At 47.3% G+C, this 12,691-nt stretch overlaps 1 protein-coding gene across 11 annotated transcripts; it reads left to right on the top strand.

Moving 5' to 3' along the window:
• Positions 1-5,188: 5,188 nt before the first annotated feature.
• On the top strand, positions 5,189-12,691 carry METTL21A (methyltransferase like 21A). Of its 11 annotated transcripts, none has more exons than XM_032354591.1 (4): positions 5,189-5,281; positions 6,371-6,550; positions 6,950-7,080; positions 12,057-12,691. In XM_032354591.1, exons 2-4 carry the CDS (start codon positions 6,404-6,406, stop codon positions 12,460-12,462), a joined length of 684 nt encoding a protein of 227 aa, XP_032210482.1. In that variant the 5' UTR covers positions 5,189-5,281; positions 6,371-6,403; the 3' UTR covers positions 12,463-12,691. The 11 variants fall into 11 exon arrangements, with proteins under 11 accessions (XP_032210482.1, XP_032210481.1, XP_032210478.1 ...); XM_032354590.1 differs by having other exon boundaries at positions 5,198-5,281; positions 6,341-6,550; XM_032354587.1 differs by lacking the exon at positions 5,189-5,281 and adding an exon at positions 5,404-5,459 and having other exon boundaries at positions 6,341-6,550.

Genomic DNA, 12,691 nt, shown 5'->3' with positions numbered 1-12,691 from the left:
ATTGCTCCCTCCCCACGGCCCCCCCACTGCTAGCACTGTCATGCTCTACCTCCAAAATAAATGAACGAATCTTAAAAAAAAAAAAAAAAAAAAAAACAACCTCAACAATAAGAAAATAATCAGATTAAAAATGGGACCAACAACAGGTACATGAGAAAATGCTCAGCATCACTACTCTTAAGGGAAATGTAACTCAAAACCACAATAAGATATCACCTCACATCCGTGAGAGTGGCAACTATCAAAAAGATAAGAGATAACAAGTGTTGGAGAGGATATGGAGAAAAAGGGATGCTAGTACCCTGTCGGTGGGATACAGTGTGGTGTAGCCACTATGGAAAACAGTATGAACATTACAGAAGTTCCTCAAAAAATTAAACACAGAGCTACCATATGATCCAGTAATCCCACTTCTGAGTTTATATCTGAAGGAAATGAAATCATTATCTCGAAAAGATACCTATACCCTCATGAACTTTGACTATAGCATTATTTACAACGTCCAAGACAAGGAAACAACCTAGTCCCATTGACAGATGAATGGATAAAGAAAATGCGGTGTGTGGGGTGATATATCTCATATATAATATCATATAATACATATCATAGGCATACAAATATATGTTGGAATATTATTGAGCCATTAAAAAGAAGGCCATCTTGCTATTGGCAACAACATAGTTGGATCCCAAGGGTCCTATGCTAAGCAAAAGAAGCTAAATAAATATTATATGATCTTACTTATATGTGGAATCTATCTATATTTTCAGAGTGAATAGCAGGCGGGGGGTGAGGGGAGGGGGAGAGGGAAAGAGAGAATCTTAAGCAGGTTCCACACCCAGTGGAGCATCTAATGCTGGGCTCAATCTCACTATCCTGAGAGCAGACCTGACCTGAAACCAAGAGTTGGATGCTTAACCTACTGAGCCACTCAGGCACCCCTATGTGGAATCTATTTTTTAAAAAGCTAAATTCATAGAAACAGAGTAGAATGGTGGTTGCCAGAAGCTGGGGGTGGGGGAATGACAAGATGTTGTTCAGAGGGTACAACTTACAGTTGTAAGATGTATAAGTTCTAGGAATCTAATATTCAGCATGGTGATTATAGTTAACAGTACCATATCATATACTTGATAGTTGTTAAGAGAGTAGACCTTAAATATTCTTACTACACACATGCATACACATACAAATTATAATTATGTGAGATGATAGATGTGATAACTAACTTTATTGTAATAACAATTTTGCGATATATACATGAACCAAATCATCACATTATATATCTTGAACATAAATATGTCAATTATATCTCAATACAGCTAGAAATTAAAATAGGACCCCAAAAAAGGGGCCACCAAAAATCACAAGATACTTAGGAATAAACCTCATCAAAGAAGCAAAGGATCTGTACTCAGAAAAATGGGGAACACTCATGAAAGAAATTGAGGAAGACATAAAGAAATGGAAAAACATTACATGCTCATAAATTAGAAGAACAAATATTGTTAAAATGTCTATGCTATCTAGAGCAATTTATATATCCAATGCAATCCCTATCAAAATACTATCAACTTTTTTCACAGAGCTGGAACAAATAATCCTAAGATTTGTAAGGAACCAGAGAAGTCCCCAAGTAGCTAAGGAAAGGAGCTGGCGGCATCACAATTCCAGACTTCAAGCTCTATTACAAAGCTGTAATCATCAAGACAGTATGGTACTGGCACAATAATAGCCTATGTGTTCCAGATCAATGGAAGAGAATAGAGAGCCCAGAGGTGGACCTTCAACTCTACGGTCAACTAATCTTCAACAAAGCAGGAGAGAATGTCCACTGGAAAAAAGACAGTCTCTTCAACAAATGGTGTTGGGAAAATTGGACAGCCACATGGAGAAGAATACCTATACCATATACCATAAACAAAAACAGACTCCAAATCAATGAAGGACCTACATGTGAGAGAGGAATCCATCAAAATCCTAGAGGAGAACATAGGCAGCGACCTCTGTAACCTCGGCACAACTTCTTGCTAGATACATCTCCAAAGGCAAGGGAAACAAAAGCAAAAAGGAACAATTGGGACTTCATCAAGATAAAAAGCTTTTACTCACAGCAAAGGAAACATTCAACAAAATCAAAAGACAACCAACAGAATGGGATAAGATATTTGCAAATGTCTTATCAGATAAAGGGCTAGTATCCAAAATCTATAAAAAACTTATCAAACTCAATACCCAAAGAACAAATAATTCAATCAAGGCATGGGCAGAAAACAGGAACAGACATTTCTGCAAGGAAGACATCCAGATGCCCAACAGACAATGAAAAAGTGCTCAACATCATTCAGCATCAGGGAAATACAAATCAAAACCACAATGAGATACCACCTCACATTAGTCAGAATGGCTAAAATGAACAAGTCAGGAAATGACAGATGCTGGTGAGGATGTGGAGAAAGGGGAACCCTCCTACACTGTTGGTGGGAGTGTAAGCTGGTGCAGGTGCTCTGGAAAACAGTAAGGAAGTTCCTCAAAATGTTGAAAATAGAGCTACCCTACGACCCAGCAATCTCACTACTGGGTATTTAGCACGAATATACGTATGTAGTGATTTGAAGGGGCACCTGTTTATAGCAGCAATGTCCCCAATAGTCAAACTGTGGAAAGAGCCCAGAAGTCCATCGACAGATGAATGGATAAAGAAAATGTGGCATAGGGACACAGTGGAATATTATGCAGTCATCAAAAAATGAAATCCTGCCATTTGCAATGACATGGATGGAATAGAGGGTATTATGTTAAGTGAAATAAGTAAATCAGAAAGAGACAATTATCATATGATCTCAGTCATATGTATAATTTAAGAAGCAAAATAGAGGATCATAGTGGAAGAGAGGAAAAAATAAAGAAGCAATCAGGGAGAGAAACCGTTAGAGACTCTTAATCATAGGAAACTTGAGGGTTGCTAGAGGGAGGGGGTGGAGGGAATGGGGTGACTGGGTGATGGACATTAAGGAGGGCATGTGACATAATGAGCACCAGGTGTTAGATAAGACTGATGAATCATCGACCTCTACCTCTGAAACTAATAATACATTATATGTTAATTGAACTTAAATAAAGATCTAAAAAAATGTGCCAGGGCACCTGGGTGACTCAGTGGGTTAAAGCCTCTGCCTTCGGCTCAGGTCATGATCCCACGGTCCTGGGATCAAGCCCCGCGTCAGGTTCTCTGCTCAGCGGGGACCCTGCTTCCTTCTCTCTCTCTCTGCCTGCCTCTCTGCCTACTTGTGATCTCTGTCTGTCAAATAAATAAAATCTTTAAAAAAAACATAAAATAAAAAAGTGTGCCAAAGACTTAGCAGACACTTCATTAAAGAAGATGCAGAGATAGCATATGAAAAGATGCTCCACATCATATGTCACCAGGGAACTGCAAATTAAAACAACTAATACACACCTACCATAAAGGCTAAAATTTAAAAACACTCACAACACCCAATATGGACAAGGATGTGGAGCAACAGAAACTCTCATTCGTTGCTGGTGGAAATGCAAAAAATGGTACAGCCACTTTGGAAGACAGTCTGGTGGTTTCTTGCAAAACTCAATATACTTTTGCCGTAATATTCAGTAATCACAGTCTTTGGTATGGACCCAAAGGGTCTGAGTAAAAAGATGAGTGGTCATGGCAGAAGGAGGGAGAGGACTAGGTGGAGCACAGGGGAATTTTAGGGAGGGCCCCATCTCTGTATGATGTTATTATGGTGGGTATATGCCATTACAGATTGGTCCAAACTCATCAAATGCTCAATATCAAGAATGAATCCCAAGATAAACTTGGGGTGATAATGATGTGTCAGTGTAGGTTCATCGGTTGTAACAAATGCCCCACTCTGGTGGGGGGTTACTGATCATGGGCGGAGGCTATGCGGGTGTTGGAGCAGGGAAGTGAATGTGAAATCTCTGTACCTTCTTCCCAATTTTGCTGTGAATTTAAAACCGCTCTAAAAATAAATTCGATTACACACATTTTTAAAAATAAAAATAAATAAATCGAGCAAAAAAAAAAAAAAAAGTGAAAGAACTTCGCTGCAGATCTTTGAAGTTGATCAAGTCTCCTTCGCAGCCCCCCCTTCCTTTGGAAGGCTGAGGTGTGCAGAGAGGCCGGCACGCCCCCTGCAGGCGGGGAGAGGCGAGTAGCGGCGGGGTTCAGGCTTGGCCTCAGGCCCCTACAGCAGGTGGCAAAAGGGAATTACCAGGAAGCGCAGAAAAATACCAATGCTCGGGGCGCCTCACGCCAACCGCGACTTCCCAGGGGCAGAGTCCAGGCCGGGGGAGTTGAAAATAGCTCGCGTGCATTCCAACACGCAGCCGGGGCTGAGAATGCCCGGGACCGAGCGGCGGCACGTGGGGGAGGAACTGGGGCTCAGGAAGCAAAGGCACCTTTCCCGGAGGGGCGGCCGCCGCTCCCCGCGGGGTCGTGCGGTGGGCTGCTCACTCCAGCCGCGCCTTCTAAGGGCCGGCAGCTTGGGTCAGTGGCTCTGGCGTCAAGCACAGGGGTCCCGAGGCCGGTGAACCAACCGTCGGCCCTCCTGGAGGGACGCTAGGGCCTTGGGTCTGCGGCAACCGCCCCGCACTAGGTGTGGGGCCACGTCCCGCGCCCCCCGGCCCCGCTGCCGCCGCGGGACGCTTTTCGCGATCGGGTCCCGGGCGCAGCGTGCGGCTCCGAGTTCGCGCTAGAGCTGACAAGGGCTTTGTCACTTTTCCTACTCTATTGCCACCAAGTGGCGATGACACCACTTCGGACTTCGCCTGGTGACGCGAGGACGCACAGGTGACCGTGTCCACTTCGGAGCAAACTTTTATGTACACCTGCTAATTCGTGACCTTTAACACTAAAAACGGGCCGGCGTACAGACCAGAAGAAAACAAAACGACGCGCACACAGAGCGCGGGGCGCGGCGGGGGAGGGTTGAGAACCAGCTCACCCGCAGAAAAGTGGAAGCAGCAGGAGAACGCCTCCCCCGCCGGCCCGGTGGGCTCCCTCTCACCCCGCCAGGGCAGCCCCGCGCACCTACCCGCGACTCCGCACCTCGCTCGCCTCCGGCTCCTCGCCCACGCTGCCCTCGGCGTCCCGGAAGCTGATCGGGCGGACCGGGAACCCCGGGGACCTCGGGGAGCCCCCGGAGGGAGGCCGGATCCCCTCTCCCTCAGCGTCCACCTCCAGCGCGCGCCCCGCACACCTGCGACCCTGCGCGCCGCGGGGCCCCTGTCCGGGGTAGGAGGGACCGGAAACGCGTGTCTCCCGGCGCGCGCGCCGCCCACCCCCGCCGCCTGCCCGCGCAGCCCGCGCCCCGCCGGCTCCCGGCTCCCGGCTCCCGGCCCTTTAAGGCGGGCGGCTGCGGCGGCGGCGGCCGCGCTCGGGGCGGGGAAAGCGCGGGGCCGGCTCCCCGGCCGTAAGTAGAAGCGAGGCCCACCTCGGGCCCCGCCGCGTCGCCGGCCCCGCTTCGGGGCGGCCTGGGCTGGGGAAGTGGGCGGCACTCCCGGGGCGGGGCGCGTCCGGCGCGGCTTGCGGGGGGGGGTCCCTCCCCAGCCCCCCACGCCCACCCCGCGGGCTCCCGGAGCTCTGGGGCCCGCCGGCAGCGAGTACGTACGCGGACCCTTTGGAGGGGACTGGGCGGGTGCTGGGGGACTCAGGGCAGGCCTCTGAGCCGCGGACGCCCGAGGCCCCCACCCCCGGACCCGGGCTCCGGCTCTCCCCGCCCGCGACTCGGGGCTCGCGAGTGTCTTTCTCTTCCAGTCCGGGCGAGCTGGAACTGCGACCGCGACAGAAAGCCGGATGACCAAGCCGTTAACACTCAGTCCGAGTGCAGCTTCGGGCCCGGGGCTGTCGCGGTTGAACGCGCTGAATTTCGAGGGGGTGGAGGGGAGACCGGGACGCAGCAGCGAACACTGTCCTGCCGACCGCCGCGAGCGGCAGCCGCGGTCCACACGGGCCGGGACAGGGTAGGAAGCGCGACTTCCACCGAGGCCCGGGGCCAGCAGCCCGGCTGCGCTCTCGCTCCCACCGCGGCCCCGGTTCACCCGGTGGTGACCGCGGAGTGCCTCGGGCATCCTGCGGCAGCCGTACGGCTGTGCGTGCTTCTGCCCGAAGACCTCGTCTGGCGGGCTTCAGAGCGGAATCGCCCTTCCCAGAAGCGGAAGAGCCCTGCAGGGAGGAATTAGACAAAGCCCCCCGCCCGCCCCGTCCCCTTTGTTGTCTTCTTTTGAACCTGTAAAAAAATGGCCTTAAAAAGCATTTGGGGCTACTTAAGAGAGTGCATTTTTTTCTGGCCAGAGCGTCACGCAAGCTTCTTTTGCCCAACAGCTTTGAGGGAGCAGAGAGCGGAGTGCAGGCGAAATGGCCCTGGTGCCCTATGAGGAGACAGCGGGAGTGGGCTTGCAGAAATTCCACAAGCCTCTAGCCACCTTCTCCTTTGCCAACCACACCATCCAGATCCGGCAGGACTGGAGACAGCTGGGAGTCGCAGCCGTGGTGTGGGACGCGGTAAGTACACCCCTGGGCCTCTGAAGACCACTGCAACTGATGATCAGACTGCACTTTATTTACTTATTTTTAATAACAGCTTTATAGTAAGATATACCAGACAGTAATTAAACTTGCCACACTCAGCAGCACCCTGTGTTGTGTGGGCAGTGTCCTTGACCCCTACTGTCCTGAGGGGGGTGGGATCTTGTGGGGCCTGAGGCCTCAGTATCTGTGCCCGATTTAGGGGGTCACCGCCCAGCAGCAGCTGAGTTTCTGCCTGTTGTTGCTAAACTGGGACTGGAACCTTGCAGGGGGGAGAGGGGTATGTGATGTCTTCCTGCTAGTGGGAAGTCTGCCTGAAATGGGGGCTCCTAAACCACTTGTTGACTTGACTCATCCCGCTGTGCTTTGACTCAGGCTGTCGTTCTTTGCACGTATCTGGAGATGGGAGCTGTGGAGCTGCGGGGCTGCTCTGCTGTGGAGCTGGGCGCCGGCACCGGGCTGGTGGGCATAGTGGCGGCCCTGCTGGGTGAGTGCCATACGTTGGCTCACTTCTCTGTGAGTGGAACTCATTGTGTGGTGTGATTGCGGTTTCCTTGAGACAGACTCAAACTCGTTTTCCCCTTGCTGGACTCTTCTGTGCCCTGTGCTTATGAGTCAACTGCTGGTGCCCTTAACTCCAGTAAGCCTGGTTTCTTCTCTCTTGTTCTTGCTCTCATCCTGTTATTTATACTTCTCATAAAAGATTGCTTTGCCTTCTTCAGTTTTTAAAAAAATTTTGTTTTTTTAAGCAAGCACATTAATTTGGGCAATTAGAATTGCAATTGGGGGAGACTATTAGGTTGTCTGAATTAGGTTCCTGCCCCCCTTCAGTTTTAGGCCAGTAATATGATCTGAAGGCAACTTTCAGTTCAAAGAGAATTCTCATATTCACGCGCACAGCTTTTTTTCCAGTTTAGGGTCCTTCCCGTACTCTGTTGGATTTAACCCTGTGACGCAGGTTGAGCAGGTAGTCTCATTCTTATAGTTTCCTTGCTGAGAAAACTTTGCTGGTTTTTCTCTTCTAAGAAGGGTCGGCCCTGCTATAGTTTGTACTGACATATTTAAAATTTGTATTCACAGTATGCAGTCCTGAATTGATACCAGGGTTTGCTATTTTTTGTTTGGTGTACATACATTAACATAGGCCTAGAGTATTTTTAAGCCTTTTTTTTTTTTTTTACTTAAAGATTTTATTTATTTATTTGAGAAAGAGAAAGAGCACTGAACAGTGGGGAGAGATAGGGGTCAGGAGTGAGGGGGAGAAATAGACTCTGTGCTGAGCAGGGAGCCCACTCAGGACTCCATCCCAGGACCCTGAGATCAGAACCTAAACCAAAGATGGACGCTCAGCCGACTGAGCCCCCCTGGTGCCCTTAAGCTTTGTTTTTATTTTATAATTAAAAAAAATCCTTTGTTGACTCCTTTCTACAGCTTCTGACTCATGCAGTTCAAACTATCCAACGAGATATAACATTCATTTCAGTATTGTCACCCGGGGCTCTTGTTAAAATGCAGTTTCAGCTTCTGTAGGTCTGCGGTCAGGCCCGAGAGCCTCCATTCTGAAAAGCTCCCAGGGGTGATGATGCCAACACTGTTGGAGTTAGACCACACTTTGGTGGTCAGGAGCTAGAATTCCATCCCATTACGTATAGGTACTCAAGGACCCACAAAAGCCCGTCCTTTATTGTGTTCTTTTTCTGGTAACTTCTTTCTTTTTTCAGTCTTCCTTTCTCTGTTTAGCTCTTGCCTTTCCAAATGTGACGGAGAGCGGGGCAGTGTGGTGGAGAGCTAGGTGTCCATCGCCGCACACCACAGCCCTTGCAGGCACTGATGAAGCCCTAGCTCGTACACTGCCTTTTGTTAGCTTTGTAACATCCCCATGGGTGTTAGGTCTTATTTTGAACTTCTTATTTTCCAGTGAAACTGGGGTTCTGGGAGATGAAACCTTTTGTGAAGTCCTGGTCAGTGGAGCCCCGAGAGTCAAACCAGGCTCCTCAGACACTGCGGTCCTTTATTATCTTTCCTTGATGCTAACTTTGCTGCTGCGAGAGGAGTTATCTGGAAGGGAGATGAGGTATCTTCTGTTTCTGCAGCAGCTGGCACAGAAACGGGTTAGTTGGCCAAGTGCATAGGTTTAGAGTTATACTTGGTTTTGACACCTCCTTTAACTCTTACCAGCTCTGTGACCTTCGGCAAATTGCTTAATCTCTCAGCTTCAGTTTCCCTGTAAACTGGGGATAATAATTAGTTCATGCCTGAGGATCCAGTGAGATCAGGCACAGGAAGCAGTTAGCTCATTAACTGGCACAAAGCAAATGCTCAAATAAATGTTGATTGCTCCTCTGAGTATTTCTTTTTGTGATCTAGAAGTCTGGATCTGTGGGATGGGGAAAACCGGATGAGCTTTTTCAAAGACTAGGGCAGAGCGAGGGATGGTTAGTTGTTGCCTCATAAGAGGGATAGCTCCTGGAGTGGCTGGAGGGGAGCCGCAGACCCTGTGCTCCTGATGGGGGACGTGTGCTTCCTGGCCGGGTTTCACTGTCACCTCTTGGAATCCTTTCCTGCCCCACAGCAGAATTCATTGCAGCCTGATTTCTTCTCCCCACAGCGCTTGGTCGGCTCACCACCTGCGTCCCCACTGTGTCACATTTTGTAACAGGTGGTTTGTCCTTGTGTCTGTCTGTCCTGGCTGGCTGAGGTTCCTGAGACTCGGGACTGCACCTTACTCTGTGTGTCCTTGGCCCCACACACCACTTGCCACACAGTAGATCCTTCAGTAGCTCTGGAATCAGAGTTGAACAAACTAGAAGATCATGAAAAGTCATGTTTCTTTTACAAAAGTGATGTCACTCTCTTTCAAAGTAGACCTAGAAGCAGAATACAGAAAGGGGATGACGAACTCATCTAATGTCCTAATTATTCATGACTCTGCAACATACATAGTGTTGCCATTTTGGTATATTTCCTTCCATTCCTTTTCCTCCCCCTGTATTTTTTTTTTTTTTTAAGATTTTATTTATTTAGAGAGCATGAGCAGGGAGGAGAGGGAGAATCAGACCCCCCACTGAGCAGGGAGCTCACTGCAGGGCTCCATCTCAGAACCCCAGGATCATGAGCCTAAGCCTATGCTTAACTGACTGAGCCATCCAGGTGCCTCCACCTCCACCTGTATTTTTAATCATAGCTGTAGTTCACTGTTAGAGAGTGTGTGTGTGTGTGTGTGTGTGTGCGCGCGTGCGCGCACACACACATATGTCTCATTTAACATTACATCGTGCGTACCTCTCTGTGCTATGTGATTTGCATACCTATTATTGGTTGTGGCTGCAAAGTATTAGGTGTTAGTTTTGAGGCTGAAACCTGAGACTAAAGAAAAGGTCTCTTTAGAAAGGTGGCAGTGAGAACAGAATAGGTAGTGATTTTGAAATGTAAGAGGTTGATCATTCCCCTATTTATTTATTTATTTGTTTGTTTATTTTTAAAAGATTTTATTTATTTACTTGACAGAGATCTCAAGCAGGCAGAGAGGCAGACAGAGAGAGAGAGGAGGAAGTAGGCTCTCTGCTGAGCAGAGAGCCCGATGCGGGGCTCGATCCCAGGACCCTGGGATCATGACTTGATCGGAAGGCTGAGGCTTTAACCCAGGCGCCCTGATCATTCCCCTTTTTAAAGTATTTTTGTTTTTCGTATCCTGAGTCATTTATTACTGAATTCAGGGAACACCCAAAAAAGCCCTGGTGAGTTTTCTGCAGAACTTTAATAATGAGTGATGAGATTTTCCTGTTAAAAGAATAAAAACACCTGTTAATGCCTAGGCAGTTCCCAGGTCTTTAGTCTGTGCTTCTCAGCGTGCCCCTGTGTGGTGGGTGGGTCCAGTTGGAGCTCTCTTCAGTGGTGAAATGAAGGCTTGGTAGAGGTTAGGTAACTTGCCCAAGGTCATGAAGCTCATGGATTATGGAGTTAGAGTTGGAATCTAGTTCTGATTCTTAAACCCTGGTTCTTGCTTTGAAAATCTCTTTGTACTGCCTAGAAACTATTCTTAGAAAAAAGCATCCCATTTTAAAGATAGGGTTCTGTACATTGGGGTGGGGTCAGGGAATCTGGATTTTAAAAGCTTTTGAGGTGATTTGATGTCCACCAAGTCTGGGGAACAGTCTGACTGTTAAGAAAGCCAGAGAGAAGTTTTGAGTTAAACCAGGAAAAGGCTGTCTGTGACTTTCTTACCATCAGGAGAGAGGAGCAGTATCTCTGGATTCTGCTCATCAGGCAGCACGCTGTGTCGCACTGAATGGTCCAAGTGGTGGCAGCGCTTGTAAAACCCAGCAGCTTGAGCACTGTCTTCCGTGTCACACCTGGGACTGTAAATGTCAGATTGAATTACACGCCCTCCTAACATCACAGGCCAAGATAAACACCAGTCCAAGCTGCCACTGAAATGGTGTTTGCTGTAGCTGGTCTGGAGCCCCATGGGGAATTACCCATGACGATTCCAACTACAGAAGGGTGCAGAGGAGAGGTCATCTCGTAAAAGAAGAAGCCTAGTGTTACAGTGTTCAGAATTCACTAGGCCCAAACCGAACAGGATTACGCACGCTGTATTGTTACTGCAGCGCAGATGATCTGTTTCAGGGCTGACCTTCCGTGCTTGTTTCACCGTGAGAGTGAACTGCCAGCTCAGTCTTCTCCCAGCCGTACTGGTTCATGGTAAATAACTCACAAGAAACATGAACAGAATACTGCCTTATTAACTGTATACACCACACGTAGAAACTTAGCATTTAGGAAACATGATCTCACATTTTAACCTATATAGTGCTTTGATACAATCTAGTATTTGTATATACTCCTCTAAGTATACCATTTTTCAGAAATGATATAAGTATATAATTTAAATTGATATATAATTTAATTGATACATAATTAAAAGGATATAAATATATAATGATATAATATATAATTTATATATACATAAATACATAAAATACATAATGCTGCTTCCTAACAGCAGGAGATATGGACTGGGATTTCATAATAGCCAGTTAATCTCTCCCTTGATTTCTTTTAAAGCTTAGACTCCAGAAAGTAGCCTTTCCCTGTTTTTGGTATCTTGTCATCTTCATAATCATTTGCTCCTAAATTTTTCTTCTGTGGATTCCATTTTACTCTCAGGTCTGTTGACTTGAAGATCATGACCTAATGAATGAATGAAAGTAGTGGTAGACACCTGTGCAGGGTGGGCCAGCTCTGTCTGCAGAAGGTGTGTCAGAGAGACAAATCAAAGATTCACCTTTGCCAGTAGAGTGTGTGGAAGGAGCTACTGGTCGTTGTTCTGCTCTTCTGCAGCCATCCCTGAAGGCCATGATCTTCTGGTTATGCGGTGGAATACTGGAGACACTCACTCTGCTGTTTAACTTGATACCCCCCCCGCCCCCGGCCAAGCTATTAGTTGTATTGATGTGTACATGACTGTCTTTCTGTCCCACATTCTAGGTGCTCATGTGACTATCACGGACCGAAAAGTAGCATTAGAATTTCTTAAGTCAAATGTTCAAGCCAACTTACCTCCCCATATCCAACCCAATGCTGTTGTTAAGGAGCTGACCTGGGGACAAAATTTGGGGAGTTATTCACCTGGAGAATTTGACCTGATACTTGGAGCTGATATCATATATTTAGAAGAAACATTCGCAGATCTTCTTCAGACTTTGGAACATCTCAGTAGCAAGCGCTCCGTGATTCTTTTAGCTTGCCGAATTCGCTATGAACGGGACAACAACTTCTTAGCGATGCTGGAGAGGCAATTTACTCTGAGTAAGGTTCACTATGATTCTGAAAAAGATGTACATATATACAGAGCACAGAAGAGAAACCAGAGGGAGGACTTATAGTTGGCTTTAATTTATAAGAATGTTGTTATTGAGTGCCAGTGAAGGTCTTTGACTGGGAATTGAACCGTATTTAATGGAATGGATTACTGAACGAAAAGTCCAACCAAAGGTTCTCAAGGGCCAAAAAGCACATGGTTAAAACAAAGCAGCATTTTGTCCCATTGCTGTGACATTTCAGTCCTATTTGACTCTGAAAAATTCAACTGCCATTAAAGGAATATATGAGATA

The sequence above is a fragment of the Mustela erminea genome, chromosome 8 (genome assembly GCF_009829155.1).
Source record: "Mustela erminea isolate mMusErm1 chromosome 8, mMusErm1.Pri, whole genome shotgun sequence".
NCBI classification, from domain to species: Eukaryota; Metazoa; Chordata; class Mammalia; order Carnivora; family Mustelidae; genus Mustela; species Mustela erminea.
Note: the sequence above shows the minus strand (reverse complement) of the source record. Positions and strands in the feature narration are given on the sequence as shown.